Raw genomic sequence first — 23,582 nt, 5'->3', positions numbered from 1 at the left:
ATTATATGATTATATGATTATATGATTATATGATCATTTTTAGGAGAAAGAGGAACCTGCAGACATGATTATTTTTCCAAATTTTTTTTTACAGTTGTGTTTGGTTAATCAAAAGACAACTATCCCACACCCAGGCCAGCTGAAAATTCAAATTTAAATTTTTCCGCTCCGCCCTAATGGGTACACTTTCATTATTTTGCGTTTTTAAATAATTCTTATTTATCCGCACCTTGACATTACCTCGCCAGGCCAAGTATTTGACTGAAAGCACCTTTATGTACTTGCAGCTCATTTTGATTTCACATATTTTTTTTTATTTTGTACTTATTATTATCTTCTATTTTTTGTGATTTATTTGATTTCATGTACTTGGCCTAATGTTTTTACATTTTTGAAGTTTTTTTTATGAGGATCTCACCTCTTTTTTACAAAGATATAACATTTTAACAGTACAATAATATAATATTTAAAAATAATAATTTTCTTGCCCGTCGTAAACTCTTCTGTGTAAGGTATAATAAAAGAATATTGATCGTAATCCCTGCTTCTTGTATTTAAAACACTAATTGTTTGCCTATAGGTGCGTGCATCAACATCCGTTGGAATGCCTCGAAATGTTATGCACGATCTGTTGAGATCGATAACGGAACTTTTTATGTCGTACAGAATATCCTAGAGAGACATTATTATGCCGGCTTAAGTAGTAGTCGGCTCTGTCAAACATTGACAGTAATCGTTGATGCGTGTCATACAATAATTCCGAGCTGATAATGTTAAATGACAGAGCGCTAAAGGAGTCCGCATCAATCTCGTTTAATAACGCTCTTCCGTGTGTGAAGGTGAACGAACACCGACGAAGTTTACGCACGTGTTAACATGTCAAGAACGTATCTTCTGACGTATATGATATAGGTAATAATATGAAAACGAAGATGGATTAAAACGCAAACTTTTGTTGCGTTTGCGTGAGCTATTTGGGTTTTGATGGAAACAGAAACTTCTGTATTTAGTACTAACTTTTGTACTAATTTATGTAATGTATGTAATAACTGAAAATGTAAGAAATGTAATAGGAATGTAAGAAATGTAATAGGAATGTAAGACTGTAAGAATGTAAGAATGTAAGAATGTAAGAATGTAAGAATGTAAAAATGTAAATAGAGATGGTAAATGTAAAAGGGGGAAACAGGTAGGAAAGGCAAAACGGACCGGAATTTCTTGTAAACCCTACGGGGAGCAAAAAATATACATACATAGTACTAACTTTTGGATGAACTTCACCGTTTGGAGTATTTACACGTGCACCAATTCTTTGTCTTCTTGCGCAAGGAGACAGGGAAGCCTGGGTGGTAAAGTGGGGAACAGAGACCTCGCGACAGTCGAAGAGCTCATTCTACATACGCGAAATGGGTTCCTTCTAAAATGAGCTCAAGAGTAGGTATCTGAAAGGGGCAACACTTCGATTTCGATTTTCTCCAAAACCCTCAAATAACACTTAGGTATGCTGTGAGCGTTTAACACACTATTATACACATTGCGCATTAACCATATGCGCCATTTAAACCAAATTACTGACACGAACCTCGTCCACTCCCCTTGTTAAACTATCTTTCAAAACATATTCTACAACCAATATTTATATATGCCATTTTATCTCCGTATTTTTCGACTACAATCCCAATAACACACCCTCGTCCCAGTGCCATCTTATCGTTTTCTGGGTTTTCTAAATTAAGCAAAATCAAAAATACCGCGCTAACACGCGAAGTGAATAAGTATTAAAACAATTAAATAAATAAGATTAAACGTGGGGTGCATTCCACGAGAAAATGGCCCCATTTTAAAATCAAAATTTTGGTATTCCTATACGTTATTTTCTTTCCTTCACAGTTGGAGGGCCTATTTCCATTTTTTTCTAGCTTTTACAACCCTATTTTTTTTAAATCTTCCAATTCTTCAAGTGCCCCGGGGCGGCTGCGTCTTCCGCCTCAGCGTTAAGACGGCACTGTCTCATCCCATTATAAGCCGAACAATACATCCAAATCTTTCGTCCAACTTAGACGTTTCACTAGTCAGTATTTTTCATTCGAAACCTGCATATAGTTTCGCCTAGCACCAATAAGTAAACCGTGCACGTAGAACGAAGAAAAAAGGAGGACGGGGTGGAGGCAAAGATCGTTGGAATTTTGCTGAGGCGAAAATATGCTACTAAGGTAGCGGCGCGTTCCCAGTTGCGAGCATTGTTTTCACATTCTCGGAAAAATCGCAGCTGGACGATCTCCGCGGGAAGGAAAGACGGGGGCATTCCGACGATATAACGACCAGCGCACGGAGATGTAAGTTTGCGCAGGGAATCGAGTGCATAATGCGTCGGTGCCGTGGGTCTACACAGTTCTCCGCAGGTCTCCACAGTTCTCCGCAGGTCTCCACGGCAGCTAAGAGGCTCTCCTCACGCGAGCGTGTTTACATAAGATGGGCCAGGCCCGTCGTTATTGCATACTCCCGCCACAGGTGGGTAGCCTCACACAGACGCGGGCGAATGTACGCTTGCACCGTCCTGCACACCTATAGATTACGCACAAAATGGGACCTAAGTAGCGATGGATACGAAGTGCACCCCTCCCCCCTTTCAGGGTGTGCTTTTACATGCAAATTTTCAACTGGACTGCATGTCTCGGGCGATTAACGAGGGAGCCGAGCGCAAAGCGTACGCTAAGCACTTGGGGGATCTAGATCGAATCTAGAGCGGTGAATCCACAAGTGGAAGGATATTTATTGGGCGAAACGTTTTCTTTCGGCGAATGTTAATTCGACATGGCGGCGGTACGCCGTTTGCCACTTTGCCTGCCGCTCTCACTTATGCGTGATTTACTTGCGTGATTTTCATTTATCATGCCGCGAGTGCTTAGGAATTTAATGTCGTTACGCGCTCGTTACCGATGAAACTGTTCCTTTGAGAATTTGGATCCTGTTTACAAGATGCAGCTTTGAGGGTTTTCGGGAATTAACGCGTTCACTGGGGGAGTAAATGTTAGGTGCTTCGCAGCTTTGGGTGCAGTTCAGGACTCGCGTGGCACATAGTTTTGTAAACAGCGGAGAGTGTACACTATCGCTATTAAAGCTATTCAAGCATCGTTAATAAAATTAGGAAATGTTGAACTTGTCGTTTAGAGTAGATACAAGGGCGGAGGGATACTATATGGGAGAAAATTTAGAGTTGAATTTTCAGTTGGCCTGGGTGCGGGATAGTTGTCTTTTGATTAACCAAACACAACTGTAAAAAAAAATTGGAAAAATATTCATATCTGCAGGTTCCTTTTTCTTCTAAATAATCACATAATCATATAATCATTTTTATAAGAAAAAGGAACCTGCAGACATGAATATTTTTCTAAAAAATTTTTACAGTTGTGTTTGTTTAATCAGAAGACAACTATCCCGCACCCAAGCCAGCTGAAAATTCAAATTTAAATTTTCCGCTCCGCCCTAGTATATACCTACTACAGTTTTGTGTTTCAGTTACACAAAGTTTGATTTTGGATGTATACAGGGTGTTGGAAAAAGGCATCAGGTTGAATGAATTTTTAATGAACATGGCTTCAGAAATCATGTGCTTCAGAATTATGAAGCATTATTTATTTATCTATCTGTAACTACTTAAAAGCCATCTCGATGTTGATTTCGAAAATCGACGATCGGTGATGATTTTCTTGAAAATGCTGTATCAGTTCCCTCATTCGTATGCTTACACGTGACCATTGCCAATCTTATCTAACAATAAGTGATTGACTGCGTTTTATGCACAATGCTCCCTGCTCATTGTCTCAGGGTTATTAGAGAACACCTGAATAAGAACTTCGAATGGAACCCCGGGCACCAGATTTAAATCCGTTGGGTTTTTATTTATGGGGCCATTTAAAGAGTGTGGTGTGCAGTGTACCAGTTCATGTCACGTACAAATTAAAACAACGAATAGGAAACTGTTGTGAAGAAATAAGAGATATGCCTGGGATTTTCGAACGTATACGTCGTACGACAGTCTGTGGGGAAATGTGCTCAACTGTACAATGTAGACATATGTAGAGGTACCTATGAAATGAATGGCAGCCTTTCGAACATTTGTTAAATATAAGGGAATGTAACAGCCAGCTAAATGAAACCTCATACAGCTTGGAAAGAAATGATTTTTGGATCTGTGCTTATTATTTAAACATTTAATTTTTTTTTATAAGATATTACATTATATTTTTAAATGAGATCTATGTCCGTAAAGTCTAGCACAACTTTTTTTTAAGGGGAATCCTATTTTTGGCCTAAAAACATGGCAAAATTTGAGATTTTTTTTAAGAAACTAGCAATTCGATTCGTCTGAAATTTGGGACATGTTTTAAAGAAGCTGCAGTTTCTTTTTACTAATTTTCAATAATGAACATAGGAGCTATGCATGATGGACCTTCACGCCGGGCAAAATTCGTCGTCCGCTGGTGTGCACGATGTTTATCTACCATCTGAAACAGAAAAATGAAACGGCGTTTTAATTTATACATATGTAGATTCAAATTGATGAAACAGCAAAAAATAAATAAATTTATTGAGGTGTGTGGCGAGTTTTCGAACCGGAAGGTCTGAACTACAATTTTGCAGCAATTTTCTTATGTAACAAAAGAAGTATAGAACTAATCGGTATTCTGGTTCATCACATTGAAGCTACATATGTATAAAGTAAAAGACCGTTTCATTTTTCTGTTTCAGATTACTTGGAAGGTAAATATCATGCGCACCAGCGGACGAGTTTTGCGCGGCGTGATGCATAACTTATATATTTATTATTAAAAACGAATAAAAAAAAAACTGCAACTTCTTCAAGGATGCATAAAAACACGATCCAAATGTCAGATGAATCGAATTGTAGTTTCTTAAAAACAATTCCGAAATTTTGCTATGTTTTTAGCCCGAAAAATAATATTCCCCCTTAAACACCCTTTATATCCTTGAATAGAAATTAATAGGGATCGTAAAGTATCAAAGGTGAGCACCATATTTATTGAGAATCAAAGACCTTTTTAACCTTTTTTAAGATGTAATGACAATTTTAATAAATATTATTTATGAATCTATTAAAAAGAGTAATTTGTTTTCATATCGAGCTTAATTTTCAAGAAAATCGACTTCGAAGTTCTTGGCGTTGCGTCCAGTCGCGTGCAGGAGAGCCTAGCTTAATGAAAGTCACGGGCGATTTCGGCGTAAGTGGAGTTCGCCCATTGCGCAGACTACAGTACAGTAGAATTATACAATGAAATCTGTAGCTTCTATTATGAACGCTTCCCCACTTGAACGTGTTCGATAAAAACTCGAATCGTCGCTTCGAACTCGAGCTAATGTCATCATCAATCGTGTATTCCTTTTGTCGATCGATGAAGCCAGCCCTCCAGAACTCACGGCTCATTTGGCAGCCGAATTTTCCGAGAATTCCACGCGATCCGAGTGCCGTCCACATTATTCGCCCATTAATATATGGAATATTGAATAAAGCAATCACTATAACATCCTCCGAAATTGCTTCATTATTCCCCAGGCCCGTCATCGACGAGTGATCGAACGGTGCCATTGGTAGCCCCGCTGTTTCGTCAAGATGATGGAATAATAATTTCCTATCGACTGATGCATTTTCCTCGTATCGAGGAGAACGATAATTACGGGGGGTGAAACTAGTGTAGTACGAGAGTTACGGGACTACACGAGCACGGGGTGCGCTACATTTCCTTCTTCTTCAGTACCTACCTATACCATTTGATAAACGTAATTGATATCACAGTCGTCGTAATTAGGTATGTTCATTAGAACCTCCCATTAATTGTTTTCGATAGCTGAACCGAAAGAACACAAACAGCCCCGATCCCTACAAGATGTATAAATGAAAAATAAGTGTTGAGAGTAATAAATTTTCCACGAATATTCTTCGTTGCTTCAATCAAAAATGGAAACATCACGTTAAAGGTGTTTCCATTATCAGTGACGATATACGTCCAATTCTAGCGCCAACATCAGACTCGGCTTGAAATTATACAATACTTATTCGACGCTATATTTGTACCAGTGCGAATAAAATACAAATGATTCTATTGTGACAAATTTTGTTCGCTAGTCTGACAATGCGACGAGAATACACAGGGACTCGAAGACGTACAAATAGCGGGGGAGAATGCTCGTCTGGAAAGGGAACATGTTTCGCATTCGTCGTTCCTAACGGGACCAAGTTGTTCCTCCTCGTTCGGTTTAAGTCGAGCTTTCTCATGGCGCGGACGTGGAAAACCTTTAAATCCAATTCGAAACACGCTCGCGGAGCGGTTGATGTATTCGCGTCACGACGAAAGCGGCCGTCTACTTTGGATTCGGTTCGTCTTGCGCCCCCGACTCTCCTAATAAGCCCCGCGCCGTGGAAATTCCGATTCATAATTCAGGATAGTTTTCTCCCACCCCCGTGTGCCGCCGCTCTCCCCTCCAGTCGGCGTGTACGAGTCAGCAAATTGTTATCCCTTCGTGTACAGAGGGTGGATCGAACGTCACTAAAGCGCATTCTCAGCGGGATTCCTGCCTCGAAATTGGCTTTCAACGGTAACAGGAATCGACGTACATACAGCCACGATGACTTCTCGTTTTAAAAATTTTTGCCGCCAACGAAGAGGGTCGAAAGATTTTCTGTGCACTGTTCCTCGACGCTCCTAGGGTTGGGAATGTTTACCAAACTTTTCTCTATTTCGGTATTCGAGCAGCTCGGATATTCGGTCATACATACAGTGGCGTGCAAAAATTTTTGGCCACCCTTTAAAATAGAATAACTTGTTTAAAATTGGTCCGAATGACTTGAGCTTTTTTGAGGAGTTAGAAGGATTGGTTTGCTAAGTGACGTTATAGGGGTGCTGTACGGAATTAATAGTAACACTGTGCTCTTAGGTAAAATACTGTATATACGTTTATTTATTTCGTTAGTCGCTCGCTGTCGCTCGCCGTTGTTAGCTCCCGTCGAACTGCCTGGGCCACGCTTGCCCCCACCACGTCGCAATTCCAACAGCTCTCCTAAAGGTACGTGTCCACTTGAGAGTAAAACTCACGCAAGAAGCTCTGGATAGTTACTCTCATATTGTGTGTCCACTTGAGAGCGATTTCGAAAATTTTTACTCTCAGGTAGGCGATAGAAAACTCGCCGAGAGCTTACTAGCCGATAGAACACTCAGGACCGTGTCCACTGGAAATTGGTCCGCGCCTACTCTCTGCAGTTTCTCTCAGTTTCTTTTAAGCTACGAACGAAGTGAGGTTATGGATATGCAAAAACTTAGTGCTTTGATTATTGCTTATATTTTAAAGAAGAGAAAGAAGCAACGTAGAAAGAGAAATTGCTGAGTGGATGAGATGAAATAGTTATATATTTTGAGTTGGTTACAATAAGTGGCGTACATAAAACGTGTCTGGCCACTCGGCTCGACGCAGACTGGCTCGGCCGCGTAGTTCTCCCGGCTAACTGCCTAACGACACTTCTCTGGCAACGTCATGCCTCGCAACACTTATCTGGCAACGCCGTGTCTGCCGCGACGCGAGCCTACTGCATAACCCAGAAGACCTACTCTCGCGACAGCACTCGCAGAATACGAACCTGCTTCGTATTTCGGAAGCAACTTCGGATAGTAATATAATATTATTATGTATCCACTCGAGAGCAAGTTGCAACGCGTCCGCTGTCTGAGAGTTGAACGTCGCTCTCCGACAGTCACTCTCGGACGTAGTGTTCACTTGCGAGAAATACTCTCGAGAGCTTCTCGCGTGAGTTTTACTCTCAAGTGGACACGTACCTTAAGGATGAGGAGAGGTCGCGCTCCGCGACCGTTTGTTGTGGTCCGCGCTGTTTCCACGAAACTGCTATAACGCGTTTCGCTCGCCACAGACGTGATTCGTCGTTTTGAAAAAAAATGCAATTGGTCGGAATAGCGAGAAAAATAGTAAATATCGTGTTTTTCAACTTTTTTTGCCGTGGTGTAATGAAAATTTAAAAAATGCCTTTTGTAAATTTAAGAAAGTTGTATACGTGCTGAAAATTTCATCAAAATCAGTTAACGCAGCTATGAGCTACAAACAGTTAAGGGGGTGGGTTACCCTCAATAGCCCAAAATCAGGCCGTTCTTCAAACGCACATTCTGAAGTAATAAATGAATATAGAGATAAATTTCGTTTTAATTTTTAAGCGTCATTTCGTTGGCTTTAATGCGCAACAAGAAAATTTTAAATATATTTATAGGAAAAAAAGTTACAAATATAAATGTGGGAGCGTGTACGCGTTGCACTGTTTGATGGTGAACACGATTCCGGACAGGTGAATTACCTAAAATACAAAGTAAAAGCATTTTTATAATCTGTACGACAGTCTCCATCGTGTGCAGCAAGCAGAATTTTGATAAACAAATTCATACAATTTTTATGTTGATGTTTCTGATTTTATCCTTTTTTTGTAGGAAAAATATTTTTATCTTTTTTTAAAGAATTTATATTGAAAATGTGTTCCCAATACATGAAGGGGAATAGTTTCCTGTAGCTCCCTGTAAATTTTAATTCAAATCGTTGGAGCAGTTTTCGAGATTTTTTGTTCACCGTTTTGGAAAACGTAGATTCTGGGAAATCGCGTTTAAAGTTGGACATCGTTATCCGATCTCATCTGCAGGCTCGTACATTTTTTTACTGTAATTCCTTCGATTTTTTAAATTTCGGGGCCCGGTTGCGCTTAAAATACGTAGAAAAGATGTAGTCAGCGGAATATAGAAACATCCTAAAAACCAATTTTCGAAAAATTTGAGGGTAACCTACCCCCTTAAAGTTCGTGAAAGTCACAGTTTTCGGCCGAAAACTGCCGAAACGTGTGATTTTAAACAAGTTATTCTGTTTTAAAGGGTGACCGAATACTTTTGCACGCCATTGTAGATACATCAAATAGTATTTGTACTGAAAATATCGAATTTGCTACAGATCTTTCAATATTCCAATATTACAATTCACTAATTAATTGTGTACTTCCAAGGGAACATATCCAGACTGAAATTGCTCCTCACTAACAATAAGCTGGCATAAATATGTCGGATATTAAAGAAATTAGAAACATAGTCTTTGTGGTCCTGCTGATACATGCACAGTTTAAAGGGGAGAAGTATTTCTTCAAAGTTCACCGTCCGAAATACCCTTTCTTTAATAAATTAATCTAAAATTTTTTTAAAGTAACTAGTCAATTTTAAACGTAAAATTGTGTCAGAAGAAGAAAAATTTCACTATTCAAATATTAGAGGAATACTCGCAACATGCGATTACTTGTATAAAGTATTCAAATACAGCGAACAGTTCCAACTCTATTTTTTCGATAACACTTTTATTGGCTTAGGACGTTATACGCACAATAACAAGCAGATTTACAGTACATTTGTATGGATGAATTATACTTATGACAAAGTGGAAAACTGATTAGGAAATTTGTGCATCTAACTTACATTTAGCAAATGTCGATTTTAACGTGCAATCGACTGAGTAGATGGCCCCCACGGTTTCTCTAAAGGTTAGTCCCCGAACTCTAAACGTCAGCAACTGTTAACAGAGACTATTGCGTTAGAATGTTTTCTCTGAAAGAAATTACACGCGCACAGTTGAAACGTAGGTTGTAAAGACCACTTACAGCCCAACACACCGCATTCCCCTGGTTCTTTCATAAAAATAAGAGTAATATAATAATTTTATCTGTCACACCGAAGGGCAACGATGTTGGAGCCCGGAAATTCGCTAGCGACAGTGACAATTCGTTGTGGCATGTCAGGAGGAGAGTGAAGTGTGTTCGGTTACGCATAATTCCTCTCGAACTTACTCTCCTTTGAACTGAAATTTCATTCGACCGACTATTTATCGTTCATAAGTGGATTCGTACCTAAGCAAAACAGAAGAGACTCCTTCCTGACGCTCGGGAAGCTTTTCCACCCTGCTGTCAATTCCCGCAGCCAAAATTCTTTCATCAATTAGAGGGGAAGCAGTCTCAGGCTTTGATCTCGATTGTGAGACTAAACAAAAGCCTCCTTGAGCCATGCTTGGGCCTGACAGTGTAAAAAGAAAAACCGTTGTTCGATCAAGCAGCAGCCAAAATACACGGACTCTCGCATTCCCTCTTCTTCGACTAGGGCCGGAAGAGGGAAGAGAGGAATCCTCGCAGCAAGAGGCGACGAGAATTTCCTTGAGAGGGTGGTTCGGTGGGGATGAGAACGACAGAGGGGGAACTGTTCGGGCTTCGATGGATCGACATTATCGAGCAACCCGCACCCAGGTTTACTCGAGGGAAATCAGCCTGATAATCCGATTAATAAATTGGCTGGCATCCACGCGCCGCGTGTACCGATCGTTGTTCTCGATTTAATTGACTATCTTTCTCCGCGATCCATTTATTACTCTCAGTGTCGTGTGCTCCGTTCGTTCAAGTGCTTTAATCTCGCGGGCGCGTGAAATTTACGAGCGCCGCCTTTTTATTGCCACAATATCGCAGCCTGTCGCAGCAAGGCTCGCTCAGAAAAAATCTCGAAATATATTCTCCCAGGATACTATCGTCGATCTTTTCTTTCTTTTTTTTTTCCACGAGCCCTCGATTTACTTTACAGTTTACGGAGATCCGTATCTGCGCGCGCCGTAAGGGGCGAAGCCGCTTTGCTTCTGCTTTTCGGAGTTTAGAATTCGGAGGGTCGCCTGCGGGATCCGAGCCCGAATATTTCTTTACGAATTAGTATTATTACAGATCTAATAGCGACAATAGAATTATTCAGTTGGGCGCAGGGAAGAACTAACTCTTCGATTAAAAACTTGTCTCGAAGGAAATCGTTGTAAAAGTGGATCCGATTTTTAGTCAAGTGCCCACGCACTGGGTGGATCTTCAACCTCGAGTTTCTTGAAAGCAAAGTTTCATTTGAAAAGATGTTATTTCACAATTTCTACTTATGCCTGCGCAAAGATTCATTTCACTCGTAGTTGTGCCATGCTTACTCATAAATTCTGACGATTTTCTTTTAGCTTCTCAAAAAAAAAACTGAACTCGTTCGGACGAATTTTAAGAAAATTATTCTGCTTTAAATGGGTCCCAATAATTTTGCCCGGCACTGTGTACGCGTATATGGAAACGCAACATTTTGAACTCCATGTTCTTTAAAACTTCCTAGTGCGCCCTGTGTGTTTGACACATTGGAGGAAGCGCAGCATATTTGGAATACCGAAGTGTCTAATAGACTGCTAACGCTATCTAATTTGTAACCACAAATTAAACTTAGACACTATAAAGTAAGTAGTAAAAAAAATGTATAAAAAAATTCAATTTAAACGATTTTATTTAAAATACACTAAATTTTTTAGTTTTTACTGAATTTTAAATAAAATCGTTTAACTTAAATATTACTTTTTATGTATTTTATTTACCTAAGATTGTCCCTATATTGTGATTTTTCAGCCTGATTAGATCATAAAAAGAAAATAATTTTATTATCTACATGTTTTTTTTATGTTTATAAAGTGAAGTTAAATTGGAACAGCGATATTCAAAATTACCTGCACCTTAACAAAATCGATACTTCCTGTCATTTTTCATTTATATAAAAGTTTCAATTACTTTTTGTTTATTATTACTACTGAGAGTTTAAAATATAAAAGTTTATTAGTTCCCCTATGATATTATGCAGTTTTATTTGTTCCCATCTTCTGCTGTAATTTTTTATTCGTCTTAAACCAACTGGTATTCCAAATATACTGCACTTCCTCTATTATGCACATCGCGTATTAACTAACTGCAAACTTATTCCAAGGCATATTCCACAACTGACATATCCATTATTCAATTTTCGCCGCATCTTGCAAGTAGCAGCAAATTTTATTCTACACATCCTATTTATGTTTTTTGTTCCGGAATTACTATCGTTTCTTTTAAGTATACCTACCAATTAATATGTAACACCCTGTATGAGCTGCATCTAATAATCAACGAAGGTAAAGCGGTTAGGGAAAAAACAGGGGGAAAGGATTATTACGATGGATTCCTTCGTTGAAGAGTATTTTCGTTACCTTTCATGTGCCGAAGGCAGCGCGAGGGAAACCAAATCTGGGACCGGATGTTGTTGATACACGGCAGTTTGTCGAAACGGAGGATGCTGTGATCTTACGAGGCTGAAGAAGGACGTAGGTAGAGAGTAACCATCAAACGACCCACGTGCTACCTGCTGCGAGCAAAAACAAGTGGGCGATCTCAGTATGCAAATTCGTTGCCAGATTTATCCCGTCTTCCCTCCCAGCAGAATCGAGAAAACACGTGACGATTTTACGCTATTCCCGAACAACGAAGTACATATCGAGTACCACTTCTCATTACTTTCTCGCACAATAAATTACTACTTGCGATAAAATTATTTATATTTTATCCTGAACATTATCCGAAATTTCTGTCTGAAATTTCCTTATTTGATATAGTCTTGTAGGTAACAACGTGTACATAGTTAAACTGCCTTCGAAGATATTTCACTTGATTTTACTGCTGTAGTAATTTCCTTCGTATACAGTTTTTTTTAAAACGTATTTATCTTTAATGCACCTACATTTCAATTGTAATTTTCCATTATATAACCAACACTTTCATTAATCGCTATGACACATTTTAAAATATTTGACTTGTTACTTTCGACCCCAATCTACTCAATAGATGAAAATCATACCAAATTCATTTCCCATCACAGGAAATTTTTCAGTAAAAAATAATAGTAATTAAACACGTGTTAGGCGCGTGTTTCTGCGAGGTATCGAAGACGAAAATTCGAATTTTAATATTGCATTTTCTTTCAAGCTGGCAATTATATGAAAAATAAACATGAAATTTCTGTCGAAGAAATTGTCCTTTAATGAAGTTGTCAAAAAATTACGATTGAAATTTAAAAAAGTGAGAACGTGGAGGGCCTCCACTTTTAATCTAAGTAGGTACTTTTAAAAGCTATTCAAATTTTTGTCTTCGAATATACCGTTTGTGCTGGAAAATATCCAGCAGGCAACGCTGCAAAGACCGCACGTCTCCTATCGACGGCGATAATCCATTAGTTATTATTTTTCAACCAAACTTTGAGAGCAACTAATTAATAAATATATCTTTTAGCATAAAAAAATTTGGTATGATTCTCACCTATAAGTTTTCCCAAATGAATTCCTGTATTCGCTTCTCTTCTTCGGGTCTCTAGATAGATATAACCCCTTACCCTTAGATTCTCAGATGAACACGAAAGAATAATCGAGAATGAAAAGTCGCTCTTTATTGCACTTTCCCCTGAAAAACTTCGCTGCGCTTAAACTGACTCGGTATTGCTTAATCCTTTAAAGCCCTTTTATAAGTTTGTTGACGCACTCAACTCGTTAATGAACCATAACGTTTTTAACGGCTAAAAAAACGTTGGACACCGAGGGGACGACGAGGAAGAAACCTAGCAAGGTCAACTTGACCCTCCCTGGTAATCGGCTTAAAGCGCCTTAACAATTTCATGTAGATGTACGGATATAAATATGTGCATACTTTTGTAAAACTGGCCTGGTAAGTTGAATTTATGAAAGTCCCTTCAAAGCAGCACCACCGCCTTCTACTTTGCCTCCCTGACGCGTTAAACGACTGTAATCGCGCCGAACGCTGAATCCACACCTTCTACGATCACAATTAGATTTTCACCTCTACGCATTTACAGCCCATGTTATAGAGGGGAGTGGGATTTTAAATAGTTACATTCTCAGAGTATATACAGTGACTCGCATTAATATTCGGACACTTTTTAAAATCGCATAACTTTTTTAGAATTGGTCCAAACAACTTGAGCTTTTTTGAGAAGCTAGAAGGATTAGTTTGCTAACTGACGCGTTTCGTCGTTTTGAAAAAAAATGTATTTGGATGGAATAGCGAAAAGAATAGTAAAGGTCGATTTTTAAACTTCTTTTGTGAGCTTGTAATGAAAATTCAAAAAAAAAAAAACTCGTTTGTAGATTGCAGTAAGTTGTATACGTGTCTAAAATTTCATCAGAATCGGTTAACGTTGCTCCGAGCTACAAACGTTTAAAGATCGCAGAATAAGGTCGAGAATCGCGAAAATTCCCGAAATCAGCGATTCTCGAACTTATTCTGCGATCTTTAAACGTTTGTAGCGAAAATAATGAAACACTGCCTCGCGAAATTTTCACCTCTTGCAAAATCTTCAAAATTATTTCAAGGAAAAACAATGAAGGCAACACATGTCATAGAGAGTGTAATAATTAAGGGGTTGCACCACTTTAGAGACCCGATAAAACGAGCCTAACTGTGCGATTTTTTTACGGAAACCATATACGTTGCAATGGCATTTCTATTTGATATTTTATAATATATGTTTTTGAAAGTACTTGCAAAAAAATAATCATTGCAAAATTTCATTTCAGTGAGGACGTGGTGCTGAAAATAAACCGTCCGAGTACCTGGTTTACAGGATTTCTCTATTATTACTTATCTGAACTAAAAACACGAAGCATATATTCAAACAAGATTCTTGTCGCTATGGTGTGACGCAGAAAATTTGAAAGATATTGCGATTTCGAGTTTGGATGAAAAAGTTAAAAAAAATTTGACAGTTTTTTGTGTATAGAAACCAATCTACTTGAATTAAAAAAAAGACATTTTTACATGACCATGCAAAGTTAGAAGTTCCTGCGACAGTCTGCTGTCGAGTTATGCTGTCAACCAAGTCAAAAACTGTGGTTTTGAGAAAAACGAAAGGGCTAAATACACTTATCAGTTCCGTGACAGACCCGTGCCGGCGGGGCGTGCCAGTGGTAAGAAGAAGAGATCCTCGACGCCCCTTTTCTTCTTACCGGTGGCACTCTGGCACTGATCTGTCACGGAACTGATAAGTGTTTAGAGTTTAGACCTTAAAGCTCGCGAGACACATTTACGCTCTTCGTGCGGGCCTTCGATTCGTGGGCTATTTCCATAAACAGGCTTTCACATTATTTTGAAAAGTCCAAACTATCATTTCACGGAATTTTATTTTCCGATTTTTGAAACGGTCAAGGTGGTGTAACCCCTTCCAACCCCTCAAGGGGGTCTGACGGTGTGAAAAACTCGAAAAATGTTTTTTCCATCAAATGATAGTTTGGATCTTTAAAAATTATTTGGAAAAAGTCCCATTGAAAAATTCATCAATCTTTAAACTTGCAGGAAATATTTTATTTACATCGATCCTTCTTATTATTTATTAATTATTGTGGAATCGTCTGAACCTCTTCGACGATGATGGCGTCAGGTGCAGCACCTGTCACAGCCATCTGATTGCAAAAAGAAGCAAATTTTCTTAAAGTTAAATAATTTGCCCTGGGACTGGACCTAGAATTTTAATTTTAGTTTTTATTTATAATACTTTGTTCGTCGATATAAAGAATAATATGGAAAATTTGTCTAAGGAAAAAACTTTTTTTTTCAAACGCTTTAATAACTTTTTCAATTTTTAATTTTTTTTTCTTTAATGTAGACCAATCCCAGCTTAGACTATTTAACTTTAAGAAACTTCTGATTTTTTGCAATCAGATGACTGTGATAGGTGCTACACGTCCTTCCAACAGAAGTTACATCGTCGAAGAGGTGGGCAAGATTCCACAATAATTAATAAATATTAAGAAGGATCGACATAAAAAAAAAATATTTTCTACAAGTTTAAAGGTGCCTCCTTACATCCCAAAAGAGTCTAATCCAATATGACGAAAAGTTTTGTCAAAAAAAATTCTTAAATACCAGTTACTTTTGGGGCTGTTAAACGAGACTCCCCCTTAACCCAAAGCACGAAATTTTTTAAAACTCGGACAGCCGAGTTTTTAAGCCCAAATATGAAAATATTGCACAAAACAAAGGAATACATTCGAACATATACCAAAGAAACCCTCAGCGCTTATCGGGCGACTTAATCGAGCAGAAATTCTCATTTAAAAGCCGGGCGAAACAATATTTCATTCCCTATTCCTTTATGCAGTAACCTTTACTCTGTCCAACGAAAGTTCTCGTTACATCACAGAAGAAACTCTTCGAAACAAGCAGCGCGTCGAGCACGGTGGTCCAGTTCGAATACACGTCGATTTGATTTCCTGCGTGATAAAAGGTTGTTGCGATTAAAGTCAGAGGTGTACACGCGTCCGAGCCAACAAACGGCTTTAATCGAACGTTACGCTAGAGCAACACCATCGGACAGTCCGCGAATAAAATAAATTTCCTTGTTTCTCGTGCAGCGGCAAAGACGAAAAAAAAAAAAAAACAGCAGAAAAACGAGCAGACAAGCGCGCGTGTACGCGCAAATTGCTCGAGTGGCCGGCTTTCAAATCCCGGATTATTCGAGCAATTTCCTGACGCGAGTATGCGGGGGTCGAGGGGTAGGGGGAGGGGGAGGGGGAGGGGTAGGGGCGGGCGGGTAGGGGAGGTGGTGGAGAACATCGTGCGCGCGCAGATTTCTCGGCTGCCCGATGCTCGATGCATGCCACACGATACAAACTGTCTGGGCGCGTTTCGCCAAGGGTCACGGGGAAACGATCAGTCGAATAGCGTGCTCAGGAAGCACAACGGAGCACCGTAACTCACGTTTACGCCTGTAAAATGAGCAGGCATGCCGGCGTGTCACTTATTGCTAGCTAATATAAACATGACTCCGAGACACCCACATGGATAAAGAAAGTATACACACGGGCCGTAAATCAGGGCCGTTTTACATTTTACTCGCGTTACGCCTTGTTACTAGCCGATCCGTAGAACACGTACATTAAACGGCCAGCCGATAATTGAGAGAGTCGACCGTGAAAAATATTCGACACGAGCGCGCGGGCCCGCTTCCCTGGGCGCATCGATATCGCGGAAGGGGCACGTTTCGCGCGCCACGTTTTCTAACGGCGCGTGAGACCCGCGCGGGGGTGGAAAAGCGCAAGCTTCGAACGACGTGAGAATTAACAGGGGGTGTGCACGCAAGCTTAACCCTTCGCTGACACTCCGGGTGTGAGCCACGCATAAGCTGATTTTGACGCTCTGTACCTTCTGTATGTAAAATAAATATCTCTTCTCCAAAGCCGACTTGTAAACTATTTTTTTTTTCTTAAAATATGTCTGAACAACAACTCTGTAGATTTTCAGCTTCTAATATTGAAGTTTGTGAAAGTTACAATTTTTTGATGAATATCTTTGGTTTTTTTTTTGCTTATGGTAATCTAGAATTTTTCCACAAAAACTGTGATAAAATTTGTGTAAAGCATCTGTTGGAATACATTCTAGGCACCTTGAAAATGACCCTTGAATTTTTTCATAACGATTGAATTCTTTAGATGAGAATGGCAGTCGTTGAAAAATTGCTCTGCCTGTGAACCACCCATGTACCTATGTCAAAGTTGATCGAAAAAAGAGGTGTGTCAACGAAGGGTTAAAGTCACCGACTTGGTTAAAATTTTGCATAGGTATATGTAGTTAGCGTACAATGCGTGCGGTTCTGCTAACGCTTAGGGTGCATTAGACAGAGTTTTCTTGGAAAATCGCGTTGGAAGTTTCAAGTTATTCAAAGTCATTGAAAAATTATATTTTGCTTTCTGTTCTCCCCTATTCAGCTTCAATCGTTATCACTGGTAGGATTTATGGAGCATAATTTCTGTTGCTCGGTCACTTGAGTAGTCGATTTGAATTCTAAACTAAGAGTGCCACTGTTGTGATCAGTTCTCACGCCACATTATCTTTTTAATTATGGATAAAAAGCACTTGTCCCTAAACTATTATACTTTTAGATGCTCAATTATTAGGCCGTTTACCTTAATTGATCATAATACGTCAATGAGTTTGTGGTTTCTTCGATCTAACAATAAGTGGATCTAGCGAAATAATACAGCGAAAATATCTAATTTTATTTCGGAATAAGGATGTCGATAACTTGGAAGCATGAAAAAAAATGTTTCATTTCCTTTTTTTTAAGGGGATCAATTTTAGAAGTTCGTTGAAAGAAACAACGTACCCGTCTTTTCTCGAAGAAATTAATTTAAAAACCTCATTGGCAGGTTCTCCCGAATCCTCTTCCGCTTGATCGCGGTTAAAATTCTCCTTCGTGCTCGTGCTACGAACGTTGGAGGAGCGTGAACCGGTTGTTCGTCCCTTCGGCATTCTCCTCAAGATTAATCCATTTCGCGGAAGTGCAAATGGTCACCTCGTATTCCTGTTGTCGTGGTTGTATGCTTATCTCCCCTGACCATCGTAAGTCATTGTCGCCTCACACTTATTTTTTGCGGATTATTCTATATCTGTTCCCCTTCGCGCTTGCTCGTAAATGTACTGGACAAAAAAAAAGTGAAATGTGAAACCATTGTGAACGCTAATTCCTCTCTAACTTCCCCTCCTCTTCGTCGACTTTAGAGTAGGTCATCCCATAGGACATAAGTAATGCGACTCTTTTGAAAGACGACGTTCAAAACAATGGAACTCTTAGCGATCGACACTTATCTACACTACCGTAAGAGCTCTTTCACACGACCATACGTGTATCCGGATTCACGCATTCCATGGATGCACAGGCTTATTAAGATCAAGGGCCACATAGATTCACTGTGACTTATGGGAGGGCTGCAAAAAAAGACATGAATGTTACTTATTGGGTCCCAGTGGTTAGGAGAGAGGTTCCGGGAGAATACACTGACACGCGTGGTTATCTTAGAATGTATATATTGTTACAAGGAAAGTAATGTAAGTTTGAAATGTGGGGAGCCAGAACAAAACGGTCCGTAGCTTAGACCATGTATACCTATAGACACGGCCTGCTCTATACGAAGCGACGAGTCATAGTGAAGCAAAGATAACGGGCAAAAGTGACGTCACTTGTGGGCAAAAGATAATTCAAAATGGTGGATAGTACCTCGTACCATATATACAAGTGAGGATATATCTTTTTCTGTGAATAAGTTTTGAATAATTATTAATAAAGGTGCAAACATGTTGTATAAAGAATTGCAAAGACATTGATTAAATCGCATTTTCGGAAGTATTTATACGTCGCTGTAACTTCCATCATTACTTTGCCCACATGTCACGTCACGTAGATGATTTAATCTTTGCGTCAAGGCAGTTATCTGAAGCCGTGTCTATAAGTATATATGGTCTAAGGTCCGTAGCGTAGCACGGCCATCACGCTAGACCCCGAGACCTGCGCGCGCCGGCCTTTACGGAAACGAGGATCGCATAAGAGCATGCGCAAACCCGAACATTACTCATCATATATTATTTGGACTGTACAAGTGAACTAACAAGTGTGTTTAGACCTTTATACAGCCACCGAGCCGGGCCGTCCGTGCCGTGCCGAGCCTCTAGCTCCGTGGAAACTCGGCGGCTCCTCGTTGCCCGTTGGGTCCGGGCCCGGTGGCCGCTCGTTGAGAGGACCCACGGGCCGGACTGGCAACGAGGAGCCGCCGAGTTTCCACCGAGTTGGGCGGCTACTCGCTGTCCATAAGCTTAGAATAGAGCAGGAGTGTCGAACTTCCCCACTCCGAGAGCCGCACGATTCGGGCCCCGGGTCAGCCGGTTCCCCCACTTATTTTTCTCCAGGCGTTGCACGAGACCCAGCAGAGAGATAGTGCGACACCCGGAGGAGAAATTCATCAAAGTGGAGGGGGCCGTTCTCCTACAGCTCTACGGAGCAGGAGAAGAGGAGAAGGAGCCACTGCGGCTCGCGAGCCTCTAGTTCGACACCCCTGGCATAGAGGCTCGGCACGGCACGGACGGCCCGGCTCGGTGGTTGTATAAACCGACCTTTACTGGTGGCTCGCGAGCCACCGGGGGCACCTCCGCTTTGCTGCCACGTTGAACGGCCCCATCCATACCTTCCAGATTCTGAAGATCGCAGTCAAAAAGAGAAGGAAAGAAGGAGGTATCGACTGCGATCGTCAGAGTCTGGTAGGTTTTGGAGGGGGGCCGTTCAGCGTGGCAGCAAAGCGGGGAAGCCCCGGTGGCTTGCGAGCCACCGTCAACCCTGATCTAATGCATGCACACGTGTAATGGATATAATTCCGAATAGCCCCAGTGGCCGATTGACACGAGGTTTGAGGGGCAGGGTGGGGAGGGGTTGTGGACCCTAAATCTAAAATTGTAGCTTCGGGTATATATTAGTTTCTGAAATATTAATAAAAAATTATTGTTAATTTTTTTTTACAAATTATTATTTTTTAACTGCGTACACGTACCCCTAATGGGGATCCATCCTGCCCCCCCCCCAATTTATTCTACAGACAGTTGGCCGCGTTCAGGCGCCTAAGAGGCACGCGTATTTAGCTGAAATTCAAAGCCAATTTTCTCGAAAACGAAGCGCGATGTTAAAAGATTGTATTTTATATTTTCGTCTTATTTTGGCCCGTAGAATCACCCCCGTGGAGTATCGACTATATTGATCTATTGGAGTAATAGGTATCCGCCCTGTATAATAGGAGGGATCGCATCCGCAAGTTTCTGGTTCAAATTCCCAAACTCACATCGATTCGCTACCCTGCGTCACACACCCGCAAGCGGACGCGCCCTCCGCCCCCGCACTAATCTAGCCCCAACCAATACTAATACTCGGAACAAATTGAAAAGTGGAATGCGTTATGTCGGATTAAGTTAACAGACATACTAAATTTTTTTTTATTAATATCTCGGAAGCTAATAAATTCCCGAAGCAATAATTTTAGATTTAGGGTCCACACACCCTCCACACCCTTCCCCTCAAAGCTCATGTCGCTCGGCCACGGGGGCCATTCGGAAGTGTAGCCCATATAATTGGCCCATATAATACACATTTCAATAAATCGAACTGTAATATAAATATGCAATTAAACACGTCTCTAAAGAATGCAAGTTTCTCGTAACAAAAAGTAGTATTTCCCACAAACGAATAGTATAAAATAGACTCTTACGATGTAAGTAACAAATTAGTGTGCATACATTTAAGTCGACCAAGTCCTATAGTGGTTGTTCCTCAGTTAGGATACTTTAAAAACTATGAGAATGAGGAATAATTCGTTCCGCGTGCAAGAACGAATGTAGGTAGCTGAAATAAAATATCAGCACTTTTAGCATTAAATTCGCGTGACACGTTAATGGCGGGGGGGAGGGTGATCGCGGACTGTTCACGGATGTGCAACAAGCTGCTGAAGTGGTAGCTTCGCATAAAAATACAAGGACGGTTTTACCCGTGAAATAGTAATGCCGAAGATAAGTGGAAGCATGTAGAAGAAAAAAGAAACGCCAGCGGGGTGAGGGGAGGCGGGAAAGCAGACGAGCAACGACCGACAGAGCTTTCGAGGGTCTCCTCCTAGATTTTCGCGGGGATGCACTCGGCTCGAAGTGCAATCGTAATTAACCGCTTTTCAGTGTCTCTCTCGCATGAAAAATACGAGCTTGCATAAGTAAGTGGGCAAAAGGAATGTGTCAAGCTGGCTTCCCGAGCGAACGTTTCCCCCTCGATTCCGCTTTTACCCTCTTTCCATCTGACATCACCTCCTTAATCCCGGGCGCGCTGGCGGAAATAAAAAGGTGGAAAAACACTGATCGATAGACCAGCAGCTGATGACATTGGAAATATTCACTTCCGCGTAGTCACTCTGATATCCGATTTATGGATACGAATGAATTGAGCGACAGAAATGGCGCAGGACGAACGGAATAAACTAATGAATTACTGAGTAGATATTGTTTATATTGCTAGCGGTATTTTGCAACGTTGTGAATGTAAGGTGGAGATTTTTAGAGATTTAATGCGGTACTCTAGTGTAACGGCCCGTTTTTCAACGCCATTTTCGGGAATTTAATTAACAAAAGCTATAAGTTTATACTATCAGGCGTTTTGCCTGCACATTAAGGCGTTATGCCTAGTCAGGCGGCCGAAAAGAGGGGAATATTGGTGATTTTTTTTTGAAGAAGCGGAAGCGTATAATTTTACAAAACTTTTTGCGTTTAAAAGAGCAACATTTAAAGAACATTTGGTAATTTTGTCGTAGAAAAATATTTACGTTTATAATAAAATAACAAGCGACATCCAAGAAGCATTTTTAAAAATTTGCTTTTGCGGTGAGCATTGCCATTCGGAACCAGATTATTTAAAATCAAAAAACAAAAAAGATTTCGTTAGTATATTAATGTATCCTCAGGTTGGCGGAGAGAATTTTCCGAAATATTAAGTTAAAACAACATGGCAGCTATTTAAAGTTGAAATCCTGATTTTTCGCGTAATTTTTGCAGATCGTTAGAAATATATTAAATATTATAAATTATCAAAGTACCACATACCTATTACAGTACAGACCAATTATTACGAATCAAATATAATCGTCAAGCAAGAATATTTATTTCTCCTATACTATTTGATTGAAGGACTAAAAAAAGTACAATTTATAAGTTACAACTAAGGTACTGAGGGATTAGTAAAATTTAGATGACGAGCATTCTGTCGCTACGCGTAAGGCACCTTATAAGGATTTTATTAATCCATCGAGATAGGTACTATGCAGATTGTTACCCATATTTTCACTCATTATTTCATTCACCAATATCTTAGAATAAAGTTTCATATTAAAATCTGATCTTGTTATGATCCAAAATCCTTGTGTCTTTAAAAAAATAATACTAATAATAAGTAACACACGCAGTTTGATATTTGATATTTAGCATGGGTCCCACTAGACCCTGTACCCGCCAAGCGAGGGCTACTGATATAAATAATATGTAATATGCTATACTGATAGACTTTATTTTCTTTTGACTAACCACCCCCTAATTTCGCATGTTGTGTGTTGCAGCGTGTGACTGTCACCCGATTGGGGCGTCCGGGAAAACTTGTAACCAAAGTACCGGCCAATGCCCGTGTAAAGACGGTGTAACCGGTACCACATGTAACAGATGTGCCAGAGGTTACCAGCAGAGTAGATCTCACATTGCACCGTGCATCAGTAAGTACACGTATACACACCTTTTTTTATCACTCCAAAAATTAAATGCAGGGCACCTATGTGGTTGCTTGGATGAGAATAGTTATGGCCCAGAGTTACTGTTTACTGGCTTTGTAAACTGAATACGATTAAAATTACCATCCTTTCACAGTATAGTAAACACTGATTAAAAGGCGAATAAGTTCCTGAAATCCATTAAGGGGAATCCCCTGTGCACAAAATATGTCAAAATTCGTATTTCTTCTTCTTGGTAAAGCTTTAAAACACTGTGTTTAATTAAAAGGAAATTGAATATAATTTGAAATTAATGTCTGCAACTCAAATCTGGAGAAGCGATAGAAAAACTACTATCAATTTTTTATATTCCCCTGAACTTATGCAAATAAAAACTCTGTAAACTATTATGAACGATTCAATTAATAATGAAAAATTTCAGTAGGTAACAATAATATTAACAGGTTTAACCTCGCAAAGTGAGTTCGCCGCCAGCCCCGTTCGACGGACTCATAGCGGGCGATTACTGTACCCTGAATCTTATTCAAATTACAGTTATCGTGGTT

The 23,582-nt window shown here is 40.0% G+C and overlaps 1 protein-coding gene across 2 annotated transcripts in view; it reads left to right on the top strand.

The window, feature by feature from the left end:
• Positions 1-23,582, top strand: part of LOC143375348 (netrin-1) — a 270,168-nt gene that overhangs the window by 198,458 nt on the left and 48,128 nt on the right. The window contains exon 3 of one of the 2 annotated variants that reach the window (XM_076824350.1): positions 22,873-23,022. The exons of the other annotated variant lie outside the window; for it this stretch is intronic. Within the exon in view, the coding sequence (XP_076680465.1) occupies positions 22,873-23,022 (150 nt within the window). The remainder of the gene's footprint in view (positions 1-22,872; positions 23,023-23,582) is intronic. 2 annotated transcript variants of the gene reach the window in all.

Source organism: Andrena cerasifolii, chromosome 1 (genome assembly GCF_050908995.1).
Source record: "Andrena cerasifolii isolate SP2316 chromosome 1, iyAndCera1_principal, whole genome shotgun sequence".
In the NCBI taxonomy this organism is placed as follows: domain Eukaryota; kingdom Metazoa; phylum Arthropoda; class Insecta; order Hymenoptera; family Andrenidae; genus Andrena; species Andrena cerasifolii.
This window is presented reverse-complemented; position numbering and strand designations above follow the sequence as displayed.